Source organism: Centroberyx gerrardi, chromosome 15 (assembly GCF_048128805.1).
Source record: "Centroberyx gerrardi isolate f3 chromosome 15, fCenGer3.hap1.cur.20231027, whole genome shotgun sequence".
Lineage (NCBI taxonomy): Eukaryota > Metazoa > Chordata > Actinopteri > Beryciformes > Berycidae > Centroberyx > Centroberyx gerrardi.
This window is the reverse complement of record NC_136011.1, coordinates 25392455-25413622: the sequence shown is the minus strand read 5'-3', so window position 1 is coordinate 25413622 and position 21168 is coordinate 25392455. Positions and strand designations below refer to the sequence as shown.

General features: G+C 41.7%; 2 protein-coding genes across 2 annotated transcripts in view; one reads left to right on the top strand and one right to left on the bottom strand.

Moving 5' to 3' along the window:
• ugp2b (UDP-glucose pyrophosphorylase 2b) overlaps positions 1-21168 on the bottom strand; it is a 409818-nt gene that overhangs the window by 260433 nt on the left and 128217 nt on the right. The window lies entirely within an intron of this gene.
• The window catches only part of abch1 (ATP-binding cassette, sub-family H, member 1), a 37390-nt gene that overhangs the window by 3884 nt on the left and 12338 nt on the right, over positions 1-21168 (top strand). Inside the window, exons 3-11 of the mRNA XM_071905323.2 lie at positions 3856-4015; positions 7030-7184; positions 11121-11228; positions 12590-12683; positions 15815-15889; positions 16932-17112; positions 18002-18098; positions 18939-19110; positions 20443-20543. Of these exons, the coding sequence (XP_071761424.1) occupies positions 3856-4015; positions 7030-7184; positions 11121-11228; positions 12590-12683; positions 15815-15889; positions 16932-17112; positions 18002-18098; positions 18939-19110; positions 20443-20543 (1143 nt within the window). The remainder of the gene's footprint in view (positions 1-3855; positions 4016-7029; positions 7185-11120; positions 11229-12589; positions 12684-15814; positions 15890-16931; positions 17113-18001; positions 18099-18938; positions 19111-20442; positions 20544-21168) is intronic.

Sequence of the window (21168 nt, the reverse complement as noted above, 5' to 3'; positions counted from 1 at the left end):
ACAGTTTCGTATTTCGCTCTTAAGTTTCGATTCGTCTCTTCCTCTGCACAGAGATTTCCCGCCAGTGACCATAGCTGATACCAGAATTTAATTTGGGCAATTAGGGCGAATCTCAGTTTGGCATGATGAGGCGCTCTTCTCGGCTGCAGCCCAGCTTTGTGATTTAGACTGATAAGTATTATATTTTGCGTATTTTTTATAATTATTGCCTAGTGCAGCTTTAAGTTCCCTGAAGAACCTGAAGTTGTGACTGCACAGCCTCTGTTTTTCCCATGATTCTCTGTGGTCCACTGCAGTCCATCTGATTTGTACTGACACGCAGCTCGAGTAGACAGGGTTTCTGCACAGTAGCTCTTTACCCATCCACTGTTGTCACACATACCTGCAGGCTCTGAACCCTCTGAATAGCAGGTCTAGGGTGAGAGAGGCAAAAGAAATGAGGAAGTTCGGGAAAGAAAAGAAACCTTGAGACTAGGGCTGCAACTAACGATTATTTTCCATTACTCGATTAGTCATTTAGTCTATAAAATGACAAAAATAATGACTAATGCCCATCAGAAGTTCCCAGAGCCCAAAGTGAGTCTTAAAATGTCTTACCAGCAGCCAGAAAAAACCCAAAGTATTCATTTGATTATAATATGAAACAGACAAAAGCAGCAAATCTCAGCATTTGTGAAGCTTTACTTTACGATTCATCGATTATCAAAATTATAATCGTTTAATTTTCTGTTGATCGACTAATCGTTGCTTTACATTTTTACATTTGAGGCGTTTGGCTGATGCTCCTATGCAGAGCGACTAAGGATGAGTGAAACAGTAGAACAAGCTTCAACTCCTAGATCACCCACATTACAAACAACAAACAGCAGTATGGTATGAAAGTAACAAACGTTTAGTTATGAGCACACTATGATGCCACCGTCTCTCTTTATCTCTCTCTGTTGATCTCTCTCTCTCTCTCTCTTTTATGACTCACCGTTGATTTTATGACTACTCTCCCTCTGTTTTTGGATGTTGTCTCTCTGCATTTCTCTCATTCTCTCCTCTCTGCCCCCGTTATATTCTCTCCAATTGCTTTGTCACTTCATACCCCCTAATACTGTTTCATTGTCGGTTGTAAGCCTGTGCATTTACACAACGCATTTACAATAATCTCTTCTCTTTCACCTACTTGCACTCAGACAAACCCCCTTATCTTTCATTTCCGTCCTTGCACTATTCCTCGTCCTACTACATGTGTGCCACTTCTCCCCGTGTCTTAATGAACATCTTATAAATCGAATAAATCATCAAGGTGACGGCATCTCTCTCCAGCTGTCACCTTCTGTGTGATATTTCCCCCAAGGGCCTCCCTCACATATTCCCCAGAACATTTTAAATGAGCCTTGCATCATTAGAGACTCACTCTTAGGTGACTGTGTAGATTTTATACCCAGTGGGATTACTGTGTTGAATGTTAAATGCCAGCTAACAGGTCCATGTCAAGCAGTAGTTATGGGTATGATGAATTTAATTTGTGTTTGTAGTGTTTTTGAGTTTTAAATGCAAACTTGACAGGCATTTTATGTGACAGTTTCGGCATCTTATCCACAGCATTGAGTGCAACAGAGGAATACATTTAAAGGAAATATCCGCCCTAAAACACTTAAACACTATTAAAAAACAGCTATTGGCTCCGTACCTCGATTTTCTGGGTCAATTTTGTCTATTTGGTCTATTTTTGTTATTCCCGTGGATAACAGGCCAAACGTAGATGACATGACATCTTACAGTAAAACATCAACGGTAAACATCAGGTTTTCTTGCTGGACTCATCAGTGTTCAACATACAAGAGAGACCAATTTCTCCACTGACAGAAGCCCCAATAGACCAGAATGCACTGCAGCCACAGGACATGCTGTGTTGGGCGGCTGAGATCATACTGCAATGTTCCCAAACTAGTTGGCTATCTAGCTATGTTTCTGTTACTCACCTTTGACCCAAAAGCAAGAAGTTCAGGCCCGTTCTCTGGGGGTTTGTCAAAAGGTATTCTGAAAAATTTAGTAAATCACTGAACTGAAGTAGAAGTAGACAAGGCAGGTTGAGGGAAAGTGGGTTCACCAAAAAAGTAAATTACAACACTTCATCACAAAATAACTCCTGGAATGCAACTTCACAGATTGATGATATACAGTATAACAGCATAAGAGTATCTGAGGGTGGATTTTTTTTTTAATTCCTGCTGTAGGTCACTAAAATTACAAACAAACCACAGTAAGGAGTCAGTGGGTCAAAACCAAGGTGGGCTGATAAGAGATTTACAGATTATTCCCGTGTCCCAGAATGACCTTGTGTGAAGCGTGTGGCTAAGAAATAGAACCAGGGAGAAAAGGTAGAAAATGTTTCCTTTCCTAACTAGATTTTCATGAATATCATCATATATTGTCAGCAATAGTTATTTTGTTTTGACAGGGTGCTGTAACTAATGTTTTGGATTTATCTACCGTTGTCATCTGGTTATCTCTCAGCGCTTACATTGTCATTACCTTTCTATCTGTTGTGTTGAAAGTGCAGATGGAGGATCTTGAAGAACAGATAGGAGACAGAAAGCTTCTCAGCCTCTGATGTTAAAGATAGCGGTGTCGGGTGTAGTCTTGAGGAAAAAATAGATCCAGGATTCAAAATAGTTTTAAAAAGCCTTTATTCTATTTGGCTGTTTATTATGAAAAGTTGTAAACTGTGCGGAGATGGAGTGTCTTTTAAACTCCTTGCATGCCTGGCTGTTTCAGGCTGCACTTTCTTTAACATGGTCCACTGGTTTCCATTCAGTTTGGTTGCTTGATGACTGAAGAGGCTAAACCATGTGTTAAACAGTGTAAGACTTGAATCCTCCAGATGAAAAAAAATATGTAACCTGTTGTTTTTTAATTTTTTTAGCAGCCAATGTACAAGCCAATCCAAATAATTTGGACTGTGAATGTTTTAAGTCACCTGAAAGTACACAAAAATCTACTGTCCAGTTTATGGTTTTACAGTAATGTAATAAGGTTTGAAAACATCACTCATCTCTTATGGTTGCCAAAGGTCACAGATAGGGTATATAACTTTATATCTCATTTATGTTTTTATTACTTCTGCCAATAAAGTTGGAAGGAGATTATTTTCACCCGTCTGTCTGCCTGCCTGTCTGTCTGTCTGTCTGTCTGTCTGTCTGCCTGCCTGCCTGTCTGCCTGTCTGCCTGCCTGTCTGTCTGTCTGTCTGCCTGTCTGTCTGTCTGTCTGTCTGCCTGCCTGCCTGTCTGCCTGCCTGTCTGTCTGTCTGTCTGTCTGTCTGCCTGCCTGCCTGTCTGCCTGCCTGCCTGTCTGTCTGCCTGTCTGTCTGTCTGTCTGTCTGCCTGCCTGCCTGTCTGTCTGCCTGTCTGTCTGTCTGTCTGTCTGTCTGCCTGCCTGCCTGTCTGTCTGCCTGTCTGTCTGTCTGTCTGTCTGCCTGCCTGCCTGTCTGCCTGCCTGTCTGTCTGTCTCTCTGTTTGATAGCAAGATATCTCAAAAAGGAAGTAAATACAAAGGAATTGGTGGGCAGATCGCCTTTGGCCCAAGGATCAGCTGACTAGATTTTGGTGGTGATCTGGATCTGGGTAGTTCCACCATTAGACAATTATTGCTTTTTAACCAGAACTATTATGCTGCGTTCGTGTGCTGGTGGGAAAGTCCGACATCTGGGACTTCCAAGTGGAAGACAAACGATAAACAAAACATAAACTGTTATGGAGGCTTCAGCTTTGCAAATTGGAGAATTGTTCAGTGTTGGCGAAGGTTTGCGCTGTACCGAGTGGCTTCTAGTTTCACCTAAAATGCTTTTAACTCTTTTTTTGCAGTTATGGTCTATTGGGTCCTAGCGGATGCGGGAAGACCACACTGTTGAAATGCATTGTGGGAACTCTGAAGATCTCGCGGGGCCACATCAGTGTGCTGGGGAAGCCACCTGCATTTCCCGGTCATGAGGTCCCAGGGAAGATGGTGGGCTACATGCCACAGGTAAACAACACAGTTTAACACTCATTTTCATATAGATACTGTACATAAAAGCACATGCAAACTCATGTGTTTATCACATGTATATCATACAATGTATTCTGTCCTGCTGTTGTTTGGCTCAAAGTGAAAACGTATCCATTGCAACACGTGTATGTGCTCAAACAGGGTATCCACAGGTCCTTAAAACGTCTGAAAACATCTTAAAAATAATCTAAATCTAAACTTAAGGCCCTCAAAATGTCTAAAATACAGTTATTAGATGTCTTACTCTTAGACTAATACTGAACTGGGTTACTAGTACAAAAAGCAAAACATTTTTTCTTCATTGTATCTGCTTTACTCGACACAATTGTTGTCCTTTTTCTTATTATGCACATTTATAGCTTCAGAATGTTAATTAGCTATGTTCAGTCAGAAATAGTCTGGTTTTGTTTTGGCTTTTGGTCTAAAATGGTCTAGAATGGTCTAAAATTAAATTCTAAGTATCATTAAATTGGTACTAAAAAGTCTTAAATGTTGCTTTCTGAAACCTGCAGATATCCTGTCAAATGCCTCGCAACTCTCTGTTCGCACAAAGTCCAGCTGCTTATCCAGGGAAGGTCTGCTGAACATGCATGTTATTTTGTCAGCAAATTCCCTGCTTCACATTCATATACTTGCACACATTCACATTAGGGAGCTGCCCATCATAATCATAGTTTTCTGTCGTTGTCCACTGGCCAGCTCTGTTGTAGAAATGCGGGGTTAAGTGCCTTGCTCAGTGGCCTGTCTTGAAGTCGGTGCCCTGTACCTGGCTGTCTCACATTACTGTCAGATTGGATGTCAGATGAAGCTGATAGCACACATGGCTTATCCCCCATGCATAACCCCAAGCGTCACATTCGACCCAGCAGGAAGTGGTTTGTGACTCAGCGAGGAGGAAGCCTGTAACGCGACACCTCACCTGTTCCCAGAGTGCAACTGATGTGCATTGTTGGCTTGGCTTGCCTTGGCTTGTTATCTGACATCGCAATGCAGAGAAATGCTGCATCCTTACTTATAGACTCTTAACTATGAATTGGATTATTTGAGGATTTGTTTTTTTTCATTTTCTCACATTACAATTACAATTTCCCATTTGGCAGACGCTTTTATCCAAAGCGACGTACATATGAGATTTTAATACAACACAAGCAAGGCTCTAGTCAGGAGAGAACAACGAGAGTAAGTGCCATAAAGCTAAGTTCTGGTCCAACAGGACATAGGTGCTACGAGGCAGAGCATAGAGGTAATTCATAGAGTGCATAGAGGCAGATAAAGAATTTTTTTAAATTTTTTTTTAGATTACGCAGTGCATCAGGTGAGAAGGTGTTCGCTAAAGAGCTGGGTCTTTAGCCTTTTCTTAAAGATCGAGAGGGACTCTGCGGATCGAATGGAGTTTGGTAACTCGTTCCACCACCGAGGAACCACAGAAGAGAAGAGTCTGGCTAGAGACTTAGGGCCTTGTTGTGGTGGCAGCACCAGGCACCGCTCCTTGGCAGAGCGTAGTGAGCGGGAGGGAGCGTAGACCTGAATGAGGGAGTTCAGGTAGGTGGGAGCCGTTTTGGTTGCTGCTTTGTAGGCAGGCATCAAGGACTTGAACTTGATGCGGGCAGCAACTGGGAGCCAGTGGAGGGATATGTGAACAGCGGAGTGACATGTGGTCTTTTGGGCCGGTTGAAGACCAGACGCGCCGCTGCGTTCTGGATCATCTGCAGAGGTTTGAGCGTACATGCCAGTAAGGAGTTGCAGTAGTCAAGGCGTGATATTACAAGCGGCTGTACTAGGAGTTGTGCTGCATGCTCAGACAGGTAGGGTCTGATCTTCCTGATGTTGTACAGAGCAAATCGACATGACCGAGCGACAGAAGCCACATGCTCCTTAAAAACATCTTACTGTATTTAAAGCTACATCACATTACATCACTATGTAGAAAGACTAGCTAGCATCCTTCTTATCTAGCAGTTTACAAGCTAGCTCTGCATTGTTCCTCAGCTCTTTTGTCTCTTCCAGATGTTTCCACAGTGGGAAAACAATGCTGATGTTCAATGTGTTTCTCAACCGGTCTTGCCTGCCACACGTTTATTTTCATTGTACATTCTTTTCTTACTGCTTTGCATTCCTTCCTGCTTTCCTTTCCATTGTTTTTGTTGCTATGACTTCCCTAAGCTGTGGGCACTAGCTTCACCTTGATAGCCACACCCAGCTCACCACAGGCTCCACCCACAGCAAATGGTTTATAGCCCAAAACCTCATGAAAAACCAAATTTCAGGAAAACAGGGGGATTTAGGCATGTACACATAGGGGTAACAGACAGATACAGACTGATCATGTATAATATATGCAATTTATTTATTGTTGTTGTTGCAGCTAAGGGGTTAGCAGACTAATCCCTTAATCATCAGAGATTAAAAGTCTCTTTTTCAAGAAACCTGGCCAAGAAACTGCACATGGGCAATAATACAATAAAATTACATAAAAGTCAAAATGACCTAGGCCTATGTGAGCACTCAAAAGGCAGTAGTTCATACAGATTAGCAAGATCAAGAGCCAAGCAGTATAGATATTATCTGACTTGCCCTTTAAGTCTGCTTATCGTAGGTTGACACATTACACTTGGTGTGTCATGTCTGTCTTGGGCTACACTGTGCTGGAGGCCAACTGTGCTTTACTTGTATTTTAAAGTTTCTGTGATGTTGTGCTGTGGGTGACACTAGGAATTTCCCCATCAGAGACTAATAATTTAATCAAATCGATCAAATTATTTAATCAAATTATCCATAAAGGGAAAATGGAAAACATGTCATAAGATAGAGGATCATATTAGGAACAGAAATGGGAAGGTACTAACCAGATTGTGACTGAGATCCTCGAGACCGCACAACAGTTCATCAAATGTATTTGTGTTGGAACAGAATAAAACCTTTCATCCACACTCACCGCCCTTTATCTCAACACAGCTAAGAGAAACCTGGTTGCCCCTTGTGTTGCGTAGGATCTGGCGTTGTACAGCGAGTTCACCATCAGCGACACCCTCACCTTCTTCGGCCGTATCCACGGCCTGACGTCCAAGGACACCCAGGCGCGCATGGACTTCCTCGTCGACTTCCTGGATCTACCGCAGAAGCAAAGCCTGGTCCGAAATCTCAGGTAACACGACCGCGCTAAACATCCAAACCTGTGGGTGACCTCACCGAAAGGATGAGTGATTCTGAACTGTGCTGATTTTCCAAAAAATTTAGTTATTGGAGAACATTTGGGCGGTGATGTGGTGATTATTTAGGCCTGAATTTAGGTCCACTTCATTGGACGTAGTGAGTGTGATGTCATCCCTAGGTTTCTGAAGGGCCGCTTTGAAGCCTGGAGATTGTGTTTACGGTCGCCGCCCAGTTGACATTTTGTGGCGCCAGCGCAGCCAAAGCAAGGCCGAGGGTGGAACCCACCATTGGGAACGCAGCCTACTGGTCCATAATCGGCGACCTGTCGATCACTGGAGAGACGACCTGTCAATCACTAGGAAAGAATCTATTATATCCCGTTAATGACACAATTATTTGGAAAATCGCCATAAGGACACCACATTAGAAGAAGTCAAATGAGCTACTGAAGCCTTGTGGAAAACAAGATTTATTGACTATATTTTTAGCAGAAGTTGGGTTGTGGTCCCATTGACTTGTCCATCAGCAGCCATTCAGGCTCTAGCATAGTTACATTTTCCACCATTGGCGCCACAGCTAGCAATCAGCAAGCTCAAATTAGCCATAGGACAGTAGCACGGTGAAGAGGTTGCTAGCCATTCTATGGTATATTGGGATCCCTTCAATATCTAATCTACTCTATCATACTGTCGCTAACTGCAGAGACTGAAATGACAATATGTCTTTGTGTACAATTCATTAGCAGTAGATCATTTTCCACTTTCCCAGGCTTTATTGAAACACAGTCAGTGACCCATGGACAGTGTTGTGCAAGTTCACACTTCACAAGAGCTAGCTCGAAGTTCAGTTCACACAGATTAAAATGAACTAGTTCACGTTCATAGTTAACAATTTTGAATTTTGAACTAAGTTCACAGTCCCAAAAAATGAACTAGTTCATGTTCATTTCTTCCGTTTTTTTAAATGAGCTGCTCCAAGCTATTCTTTTTCAATAGAACCTCCTCCTACCCATCCATCCCCAGCCCCCAATCATTGCCACTGCCCACTTCCCAAACTAAATGAATTACTGTATACTACTATAGAATCACAGAGATTACTTTTAAAAGCCAAGAAAAACCAATATGAGTATATGTTTTACCACTTAAACAATGTGTCATATTATGCAGAAAGTGAAGAGAAAAAGAGGTGCAGTAAAGGTATACTGTAGATGCAATGGAAATTTTATTTAGCCTGCATGAACCAAATTATGCAGCAGTTCAAAAACCTAAAATAGACTCATATGCTTCCAAGCGAGCTGGTACAGGCTCCACCACTGGCTTCATTACAGTCGCTAGCTGAAAGATGTGCTATGATTTCAGTTCTGCAGAGCACACAATTTAGAGTATTTAGAGTACTTCAGCAGTACCGGTATCTGCATCTGAATTGCCAGTTGCACTAGCCATGCCAGGTGCCGTAAAACACAGTGCGTGAGCGTCGTTAACTCTCGCGGGAGTTAACGACGCTCACGTTCACGTTCATTAGTTGCAAACGGATACTTTCAGTTCACCGTTCACCAAAAACATGAGCACGTTCAACAATACTGCCTGTGGACACATTAGGAGGTCCAGTATGTGATCATCAGTTTGGTGGTGAATTGAAGCCATAAATCCTTGGATACAGCCAACTCATAAAGTAATTTATCGAACGGTGTCTTTGGACTTCACTTTAATTAATGCATGTGCGCACACACACAATCCCATTCCCGTCAGGTTGGAAACCCAGCGTCCATAACACAGTATGACTTTGGCTGATAAGGAGTGAGATAAGGAGTGAGATAAAAAGAGTGTTGTTTGTTATCAGCTGGTTTATAAATGTAATATCAGCTCTGCCAGAAATTATAGACCTTGTTGTTTTTCCTACATGCATTTGCCTAACTGCCGAGGAAGCATTGTTTGAAGTTGGCAGTAAAATGCAGATTCAAAATATTGCTTTAGGGAAAATATACGTTATGGAAGTGATTTTTCCATCTGCCTTTTACTCATTCCACCATCTATCATTGCCAGAAACTGTGAAAGCTTTAGCTCAGTTTGCTCTGGAAGAACACCGGCCTCTTCCAGCAGATTTCCAGTGAAATCTGACCTTAGAGGCTGCTAGAGGTGACTCTAATTTTACTAATGTCTCAAAATGAATGTGATTTATTTATGTTAAAATGCGGCATGCAGCACCTTTAATTGAATGAACTGAAATTGACCCTGACCCCTTCATGTCACTAACTATCAGTAGCAGTTCAGCAGGGGTTTGACACACAGAAATACGGACGATGGAGAGAAGTGAATTTTATTACCACTCCCTTGCAGGAACACAGTCAAACCACCTACTGAGAGTACAGTGGGTACAGTATGTAGGGACATTATTGGGAAGCAGGTGGGAATCTACCTCACAGCTGCTTGCAACACCATCTAAACCAAAAGTGTGAGCTTTGAACTTATGGGCCTGATAGACAGAGATAAGCGTTACAGGTGCAATAAGTAAAATTTTTACTGTCCCATATCACAAAATGACTACAATATATCTGTGGGGGTTTGAGAGGGTTGTTGATCAATACTAGTGATCCAACGGTTACTCTGCCAAGTGCAATTGTGAAATTTCTGGCCTTTAAAACTCTCCACCCATCAACCCCCCTTTCCTACTCGCATTTTCAGCTGCTCAACCATGAAGGGCGGTGCTAGGAGGGAGCAGCCAGAGTCACAAGACAATTCAGATACAAAGGTTATAAAGCCTTGTTCTCCAGCCAAAACAAGCAAACGACTAAGCCAGTACTCCAGCGTTTAGCTTGGAGATATATTACCTCTTCACCAGACGCTTCTGCTGGAGATCTGCTCTAATTAGCTAGCTTACTAGCTGTTGTGAAAGTGTGAATTTGTTATTTTTGTCAATTACAAGCCACCGTAAGCTGTGTCAGAGGCCTGTTGCAATTCCTTGGTCGTTCATAGAGATTGATAAAAGTAATAGATTACTTAATGCCCCTTTTAAACTCGCCAATTATGCGGGGAATAGTAATCGGCCTTTCTGTTAACCACAGCTCGTTAGCCCTATGGAGCACGACCCTTCTGTTCCCAATGAGGACCCTCAAGTCAGTTTTCATTAGTATGTAGTATTAGTATTCATTGAGTAATTCATGTTCATGTAGGCTACTGTTTATGTTATTTGTGGCAGAGCAGTTTAACATAACATCAAGTTATTGAGTGAAAACGTCTGAGTAAAAGTCTTCCTGGCAGTTTCAGGTTAGCGATAAAAAATGAATGGTTAGCAATAAAAAATGAATGCTATGAAGCTGTTTGTCAGACCTTGAATGCTGTTTGTTATGCAACATGTTACCCATCTTACAACATGCTCCTCATCGTCTCCTCCACACCAGTTTTAATAGCTAACCTTAAGGCAGAGTTACTGGGGCACATACGCTGCTGAAACTGTTCACCATTCATAACATGGAAAATATTCCTGGTATGAATAAACACATCATGTGCCTCGTCTACCCATCCTCTCTTTCTAGTGCTTTCTCTACCTCTCTCTCTCTGTTTCCCTCTCTCTGTCTCTCTCCCTTTGTCTTCAATAAATCATAGGATCAATCGGCCAATTTGCGATAATGGGGTCGAAAATATGTATTATTTTTGTCAAATTAAAATGCCCCTTCCTCGCGCTCCCAGGTATTGTTGTGTTCCTCGGTGTTGTCAGGCAGGTTCGTCTTGCAGGTTTTGTCTCTGTTGCTTTCGGCTCCCACCTCCTACCTGAGGAGTGAGCGGCATGCAGGATGAGAGGATCATTTAGAAACCTGGGAAATTCACCCTTATATAGCCTTTGGGCTCACTCTGTTGTTTTCTCTGTTTCTCTGTCTCGCTCTCTCTCTCTCTCTCTCTCTTTCTCTCGTGTGTGTGTGTGTGTGTTACAGTGGAGGTCAGAGACGGAGAGTGTCCCTTGGAGCCGCTCTGCTTCAGAATCCAAAACTACTCATCCTGGATGAGCCAACAGTTGGAGTTGACCCGGTGCTCAGGGCCAAGTATGCACACACACACACACACACACACACACACGTATATCGTCATACCATCACACTACCATATCATATGCAGTCTTGTTCCCATTCAAAATGAAGAACTGGCCTTTGCTATGTTTGGGTACAGCTCATATGCTATTCTTGGTATGGTACAGCATGTCTATCATCTCTATTCCCACGGTGGCCATTTTGAAATTACATCACTCTCAGTGGAAACTCTACCCAGAAGTCCAGCCCAGCTCTGTCCTACTGTTGTGTAACAAGATGCACATCATACAAACATCAGGAATCAGACAAACATTTGTCATTTCAGATTCCCCACTGAAAAACATATTAGAAACAAATGGATCTCATGAATCCGGAGGGATATAGGTTCATATTTTAAGGTAATGTTTGGTCCACTATAGCTAGCTACGGGAATCTAGCCTAGGTAGCTAGCTAGTAGCTAACTAGCTAGTAAGCTAACCAACTTCCCTGCAGTTGGCAGTTGTTGTAGATGTTTTCCCTGAGATTGCTAGTTAATTTGATAATGTTAGGTCTATCTGAAGTCACAATATGTTAAGTATACTAGTTCTTTATAAAGTCAATCTTCCAGGTAGTTCAAAATGGCCACCGTGGGAATAAGGTCAGTTGTAGCACTCTGCAAAACCAGTTCACATCCACCAAAAACCCTTGCAAAACACACACACACACACACACACACACACACACACACACACACACACACACACACACAGTCTTACTTAAGTCACTTTTGGGGTATTTACATGGACTTACATTCATTTCCTGGAGACTTACCCTAACCCTAACCATAACCACTACTTGCCTAACCCTAACCCTTACACTAACCTTAACCTAACCCTAACCTAACCCTAACCTTAACCACTACTTGCCTAAACCTAACCCTTACCCTAACCTTAACCTAACCCTAACCTTAACCACTGACCCAAAAATCAGCTTTTTACCAATTGGGGACACGGCTTTTGTCCCCAATTGGTAAAAAGCCATCCCCAATCAACTGGTCTTAAGTCTGGTGTGTGTCCCTGAAAGTGACTTAAGTCATACCCCCACACACACACACACACACACACACACACAAACACACACACTCTCTCTCAGACAAGCATTTGTATCCCCTAGGACTTACCAGAAAAGAACAAGTCAGAAAACTTTTTTGGAAAGCATTTTCCTTGAGCATTTGGCTCTAATCCCTTTGTGTAATAGGACCACAAAGCCTCAAATGAGACAGTTAGCAAGCTAATGGTTCTTGGCAAAGCTAAGCTTTTACAGTCTGCGAGTTTTGGTAAGTTCTGTTAGGGTCAAGAGCTTTGTCATTCGTTTGGTTTCTTCTGTCTTCTCTCTAGGATCTGGCAGCATCTGGTGGAGATTGTGAAGACGGGAAACGTCTCTGTCATCATCACCACACACTACATAGAGGAGGCCAGGCAAGCCAATGTGGTGAGATAATTCATATGCATGTATATACACACACAAAGACAACTGTGCATAAATACACACACACAAACGCACACAAACAGGAATAGAGCCACTGTCAGAAACATCCATACTATGAGTCTCCTCAGAGAGGAACAATGGGTCCTTTCTCTGTGTCACCATGTTAGCAGAAGAGTATTCTCTATTAGTTTTGACAGTCAGGACAAAGGCTCAAATTGAGCCAGAGTGAAAGCGAGAGGGGAAAACTTCCTATAGAGTTTGTATGGATGCTCTTGTGTGTGTAGGCCTACTTTCCATTTTACTGACACTTGTAAAAAACGCAAATTAAGTTCAACAAGTATTCTGTTTGTGTAATTTGTTACCTTGGTTCATGGTCAGAATCACAAGTATAATCAATGTGCAGGAATATGTGACATTGGTAGTAATGGTTTTTAGTAATTTACAGAGATAAACAGAGGTCAACTCACATTGTACACATAGCAGCAGAAAGCTGAATTGCCAGTAGGCAATAAATACAATAACCCAGAAATTAAGAAACGTATTGCCTATGATTACACCTGTCATTTCAATGTGACTTATATGATCCAATTACTGTGTGATGAATGAACAGGTCTGGATGCACAAAAATCAGATTTTGCTCACATTGGACCTTCAAAACCAGTGACCGTTAAACCATAATCGGAAGTCTACATAGTCTGGACCCAAATACTGTCAGTGTAAAGAAATAGAGGGGAAGTAAAAGTGAAAGTGGGAAAAGTAATGTAGACACTAGGGATGTCAATGGTTAACCGTTGATCGGTTAACCACCAAGAATATTTTTGACCGGTTACGCATGTCGGTCTATAGGTTAATTTGCATACACCAGTGTTACCAACTTGGCGACTTTGTCGCTAGACTTGGCAACTTTTCAGACCCCACTGGCGACTTTATTTCTCAAAAGCGACTAGCGACAAATCTGGCGACTTTTTCTGACCATGGGAAGCAATGTTAATGTGTTGCATCCCAAAGCATTTGGCAATAAATTGGTTCGGCTGATGCCGGTTTTCTCTACTTGCTTGTCTAATCCAGAGAGGTCTGACGATCATTGCTACCGGCGTATGCCGAAACTGGCCCGGGTGGGCGGAGTCAGCACTTAATATTAAAACGGGCTACGCCGCAGCGTGCATAATAAGTGCAGATATTTATATGCAAATTACAGCAAATGGACAGCGCTTCGAAATGCGGCACCAAAGCTCATCTATCTACTAAAGCAAGGAATCTCTGTCTGTCTGTGAGTCTGAGTGTGTTTTGTTTTTAGATTATTTGGCCTTGTGTTTCTAATGGGGGATTTCAGATTTGGAGAGGCTGGAATTTCACTTCTCTTTTCTTGCACAATCCAACACACACACACACACACTGAGTAAAAAGTAAAAGTGCTGTAAAGGGAACATGCCGCTTGCCGCTTTGTTGTAGGCTGAAGTACTCGAAGAATCTGCCGTCTCCCTCTTCTTCCTGAAACAAATCCCCTCTTCTATATCTTCTTCCTCTACTTTGTGTACATGCATGTGTTTATATGTGTATTTGTCTGTGAAGGTGTATGCACTAGGGTTAGACCCATATATTAGGCCAATATTGGATATCAGCCAATCATGTCGTCCATTGCCGATATGGTGCAGGTTCCTCCCTGAACACAGCTACATAAAAACAGTCTATAAAACCTGCAATGAAATGTAATTTTCTATCCACATTATGTTTATTAATTTAATTGTTAATGTTTTTTGCAAAGTAATTCTTCATTTAAAGGTCTAACATATGCATGTCTATCGGCCATGTTGAAAAAGTTGAAAAATATCGGTATTGTTTATCGGCCTTCAAAAGCCCGTATTGGTCGAACGCTGGTATGTGTTCATGTGTTCATGTTGTGCTTTCTGTGCATTTTCTAGAGATTTAAACCTCTACCATGTCAAGTGGTCACAGAATTGCAGTTAATAGGCTTATTAGTTACCAGACTCTATTGTTTTTGTGTGTATGTGTGTGTGTCAGCTGTCAAATTAGAACTAACTACAACAGTTACGGGTTTAACCCTGTAACTCCTGCTATCTCTGAAGCCTTTACATAACAAGGCCACATAACCACGGTCATTTTTGGCTTTACACTGATGGTGCAGCTACATGTTTGCTGTGAACCAGACACTCAGCTTAGTGAGTCTCCATTTAGTCACAAGATGATAGGTGGGGGGGAGAAAATGACTCCGACTGCAGGGGAATGAGGTAGATTCTTTGATTTATTTCTGCTTTTGTGCCGATTACAAACCGACTTGACATAACTGTCAGGCAGAGCAGCACACGGTGTAACAATGCATCGCTCCATTGCCAAGGAAGTGGTGTTGCTAGGTTATGTCAACAGGCCCGTTGTTGTTCTGCCTGGTATTACTCTACACAACACAGACCTGGGTCAGACAGTCCCTGCCAATATTTTTATGGTTTGTTTGACCCACTTAAGAGCCAGATGGGATGAGTTGAGCACACAGGACAACACAAGTTACAGGAACTTATAAGTATCTGAAAATCAGTTTACTATCGTCCTGATGTGGTAAAACCCATCTGGTACTCCAAAGAGGTTAAAACAAATGGTAACCAAGGACTAACTACAGTATATGCATGATAATTAAAGTAATATTCTGTGACAGTTTCATACAAATACATTTCTGTTTTGCTACTCTTGATCACTGATTCATATAACACAATAGTGATTCAACCTATATCCAGTTCATGAAAGCTTTTACATTTTCGGTTCTAAACAGCCGGTGTCTGGTAGCTCTTTCCTGGAAAAAATGTACGTTTCCGGTTTGTTTGGAATAAACAGAAGAAGAAGAACTGGGTAGTTAGCATGAGCAGCGATAGCCACCATGGCTGAACAGACAAAGAAAAGAGAAACTCAAACTGCATCAACAGAAAATCCAAGGAAGAAGACGCCACAGTCCCGCCCACACTGTTTGATTGACAGGTGATCTCTGGGAAGCGCAGTGCAGAAACACCACAGCAGTGAGCGCTGAGCAACAAGGATGTCACTCAAACAAAAACAAGAATCTTCCTATTACTAGCTTGAATTCATTAAACAAATGATTTCTCCAAACACTTCTGTCCTCTCTGCAGGTTGGTCTCATGCGGAATGGCTGTTTGCTGGCAGAAGGGCCTCCAGACGCTGTCATGAAGCAGCACAGTGCATCAGTGAGTACTGGTTGAAAACTCCATAGACTGGTGTAGACACCCAAGGGTGCTGGGAGTGGGTGTGGGGAAGGTGGAGTTCTTTCATGGGGAGATTAAAAGGGCCCTTCAGAGAGCCAAGGTGTCACTATACAACTTGAGATACTAATACAGTATCTGTAAGGGTATTGTCGTTATGCTTTGTATAGCAAAGGATGTTGGGAAATAGTGCCAGTGCCTGACTTCTAACAGTCCTGAGGAGGAACACTGTCACTTTGTTTCCTCATTTGTCAGTGCAAAGAAAGTTGGCTGCGGTTGACCTTTTGAGCGATATCACCCATCAACAGCCAATCACATGGTAGCAACTGTTATAATATGTCTCGCTTATCACTGCAGCAGCATTGGCTCCGATTGGCCATTGGACAGTGACAGAGTGATAAAATGCAGAAGAGATAAAACAAAATAATAAGGCAACAGTAATTATGTTGTTCCCTACAAATGATGCAATCCCTGTCACGGCTAATCGGTAACTAATATGTCACGTAATGGACAAACACACACACACACACACACACACCCTCAGGTCCCCTTGGCCCAATCAGTGCAATTTTGACAATGATGCAACGCAGATGCATTCCCCAAGTGTAGTCAAAATCCGGTAGGCATTATATATATACAGTATATATATATATGTATATATAGCTATAGCACTTGACACATTGACAAACAAATGTTCGATGGAGCGCCCCCCTCAGGCCAATCGAAGTAGTTTGGAAAATTCCAGGACGTAGCGGTGAGATGCATCATTCCCCCACGTTTCGTCAAAATCCAATCAGTGCTGTCAGACATATTGCGTGTGATGGACAGACGAACGATTGAACGAACGATTGAACGAACATAAAAAAACACGAGGACCTTTTGCAGAATATCTCACCACAAAATAAAACAAAAGAAACAAACAAAACAGATGTACGGTGATGTTGTCGCTAGCGTTGTGAATGCACAGTGAAGCCTAGCTGTCAGCCATATTTGCTTCCCCGTTGACCCACACTAACTCGTGTCGCAGACCCTGGAGCACGCCTTCCTGCAGCTGTGCGAGACGTCAGACCAGGTGGGGTCCAAGCGGGGCTGCAGTCCGCAGGGCGGGGTCCTAGAGGACAGCCAGTCGTTCGAGAGCGGGAGGGAGGAGAGTCGGCCAATTCTCGGGGTTGGACCGGGACCTGCAGAGGAACTACCCAAATATTCAGGTATGGCTGTGAAAGATGGTGTACAGGTCTTATTCTTATCTATTAGACTGTTATGCATGAAGAGTTTCATTCCAAAGTGCAGTATATATACATTTTGGAATACAGTTGTTATCTGAACTGCATGATTGTAGGATTTATTATTAAATATCTCTAAAATATATGGGATCCAGTGTGTTAAAGTGTCATCATTTTGCCATAGCCTTTTCAAATGCCTGTAATTAGCTGATTAAAATGCCATAGACTAGTTGCTTAGAAATCTGTGTACATTTTGTTAGATCAGTTTACTCATTAACCAATACAGTCAGTTTCAGTCGTGAAAAAACATTCCTTTGAAAATGTCAGTGCCCAGAGATAGAAGTCTAAGAAACCTGCACAAATGTAAAAAAAAAATGTGTATGTTAACTGTGATTGCCAAAGCCATGGCACACTGGGAATAGTCAAAAATCCTAAAATTCTAGGTTTTGTCATTTTTGGACCATTGAGGGCATACTGGAAATAGGACACATTCTCAAAAAAATGTTTTCTGTTAGAAGGTCTTTTTGCCTTTTAGGGTGTTCTCTACAGTTTGGTCTTTAATCTGCCATCGATGTTATTTCAGCTATTCTCTGTGGCCTCTTTGGTCTGCGGCGTCATGGAGGCTGTTCAGGCTTTTTCCCACACAGGGGAAGTTCATTCAGAGTGCAATACACACTCATGGAGAAGCGTAGATGTTGATGAGAAGTTTTTGGAATCTACCTGTGTTTGCAGAGTCATAACAAATTTTTGACTTTTAATTGTGTGCAAAATATAAGTATTTATATGTGAAGTAGCTTTGGGTTTTGGAATATCGCCTATTAAAGTGTGTTGTCATTGTGTGTGTGTGTGTGTGTGTGTGTGCGTGTGTGTACAGCGGACTGGAAGGTGCGAGCCAGGCACATGCTGCCAAAGTGGAGGAACATCTCAGCGCTGATGATCAAAACCATGGTGCGGATGAAGAGAATGCCAGGGTGAGGATGATGATGGTGATGATGATGAAGATGATAATGAATTTAAAAATCAATGGAGCCCAAACATATTTGCCCCTAAACACTGAAAATATACAGTATAATTTTATTTCTTTTGCCTAGTACTCTTTCAGCATTCCTATATCAAACATATATATTTATAATTGAAGGCAAAAAAAATGTATACAAGGCACTCCTCCCATACAAAAAGTAGAAAGCCTTTATTATTTATTGGTTAATGCATAGCATACACATGTTAAAAATGTTTAAAAAGCGCTTTTTAACAGTTTTAACATGTATGCTATGTATTAGCCAGTATACATATACAAAGCAGCGTTCCTCTTTAGTAAATTTATATATAATTGAAGGCTTTCACTCCAAAATACTATACTGTATATCCACTTTGGAAAAAAATATTATCTGGTGTTCTTTTCGGTATGTAAAATCATAAATAATTGCATCCACTAAAATGTTACTGTTTTGTAAGTAAAGGGCTCAAGCTAGCTTATAACATCAATAATAGTTAATAGTTTATTATATGAATAAATAAAATGTCAAAAGAAAATAAAATGTCATCGCAGATTTTCCAGCCAGTTCAGTTCAGTTCAGTTGATTTCTTTCGATCACGTACCGATAAACAAATAAATATACAATAAAATTTGCTTGTAAAATGAAATATACAAGACTGTAAATGTATAGTAATAATAATAATAATACATGTTTGAAAAGGACTAGGTAGAAGTGGAGGAAACTCCATCATATCGACAGTAGATGATGCTGACCGGCCGATATCTGATATTTAACAAAAGGCCAATATCGGCCCCATATCCTCTGTATCTGCAGGTCGTTGTGTTTCCAGTTCTTGCTGCCCGTCATCCAGATCTCTCTGATGTGTCTGTGTGTCGGAGGAGACCCGAAGGGGATCCGGGTCGCCGTGGTGAACAACGAGACTTTCTCCACCTCCTCCTACAGCCGCTTGCTGCTCTCCCTCTTGGACAACTCCAGTGTGGAACAGGTATTTGTTTAGTCCGTGTTGTGTGTTCGCAGCGTTGGGAGTTTGATTCTGGCGCTCAAGATGTTTGTTGTCGTCAGTGTTGGGGGTAACGTGTTAGAGTACTAACTGACCATGTTAGTTTTTCAGTTCTTGTAATCTGTGTAAATGCAAAGTTTTACTTCACCCGTTGTGGGTCAAAATGACTAAGCAAGGTTCAAAAGTCTTCTGTGGATTCTTTATTCAGACATGCATGGTTCAGTTCAGTGTTCCAGACAAGCAACAAAGAAGTGACAAAGAATGGAGTTCAGGATCCACTTATATAGGTTAAAGTAAACAAAACTATAAATCTTGGCCCATAGCCAAACCTACTTGGCTCAAAACCAACCCACCAGTTCGGACTTTTAACTGCATGTCCACCTGTAGAATCACTCAAAACGACACATAACCATATATAGTGATCATGCATGCATTCAAGCACTGATTACATCATTATAGTAAGCAGGACAAAAGACACTCCACTTTCCAGGACAAAGGAAAGCAAGAACAGAGTGTACTATTCATATAAAAAAGCACAATATTCATTTTATTTCTTACATCTGTTAGTAGTTACTTTTTAAAGTTAGAATGTCGTTACTTTTACTTTTCTATCATATTGTTTGATTTTTGTTAGCGCAAATTTTAAAAACATAAGTGAAAATCCTGTGGCATCTCTTGCAGATAACATGCTGCTAACTGGAAAAAAAAAAAAAAAAACGCATTCTAAGTCTGCTTGATGTAAAGGAGATTGGCGTACTGTTCTAAAACAGAGCAACAGTCTTGCATTGTATTTTAAAATAATGGTGGATTCTAGACAGGAAGTAACAGGCTCGCCCTCAAGAGTTAATTTTATTTTAACCTTCAGCAAGCGAGTTTCACTTCTGCTTAGGGCAGAACAAACACAGAGTTCTTTTTCTAGGAAATCAGTGAAGGGGAAAGTGTGTGCGTGCGAGTGTGTGTGTGTGTTTGTAGACAGCTTTTGAATGCAGCGTATTTATTTGGCACAGAGGCACAGTTTCATGTACTGTATAACACAAACACACACATATATAACAGCTGTACATACATGTGCAGAGTGCTGGTTCAAATCTGAGAAACACCGGGTGAGCCAAGGGAATAAAAAACAATCTCTCCTCCCTCAGCAACTACTGAAGTACCCTTGAGCAACGCATGCAACCCCCAACTGCTCAGTAACCAACAGTAGAGTAACTATATACACATGTGAGAGTGTGCTCCGTCAACATTCCCTGGATAAATAAAGGTTAAAATATGCTGTATATGTGTATCATAAAATATCTGTGTCCGCCTGTGTCCCAGGTGCCGCTGTCCCATGCAGAGGCGTTCACCGGGATCTATAACGGAGAGTACTGGGGCGTCATCGGCTTCGGCAAGAACTTCAGCCACAACCTGTATAATAGGTGAGAGGAACTCTGGTCTGGTTTACATGGTTTATAAAAGTCGTGAGCGGAAGTCTTTGTTTTGCGTTGTCTAGCATCGTATGGCGTTTTGTACGCCATAGATTAGCATCTCCGCCGTTTGGTGTGTAGTCCAAAATCCCTATGGAAAATATGAATGGACTTTTTGAGCGTGTTGAACGGATACCCAGTGTTTTGCTCCAGGGGTTAAAATACATCCACCAACATCACCTTTGCAAATTTTGATCCCAGATCTATCCAATATAATTGACCGTCGTAACATTAACATTATTAAACTCAGCACAGATTCCTGAACACTTTAATATCAAACATGGCTATCTAACCCCCATGTAAAGATAAAGAAATTGAATAATGCAAATAACTATTATATAAAACATCACAGTTACACATAAAATTAGACATATACATTAGAGTCCACCACAATGTGATACCCAAGGTTTCATCTCTGTCTCTTTGGGGATTAACACAGACAGGGCTGAGTGTTGGAGTTTTCTGGTTATTTACCAGGTCTGGTCCTTGATACCAGCTGTTAGGGGTGGAAATTAGGTAATTTACATTGAGGTCAGTGCCCTTTCCTTTCGATCTCACAGTCTTCCCCCACCGTACT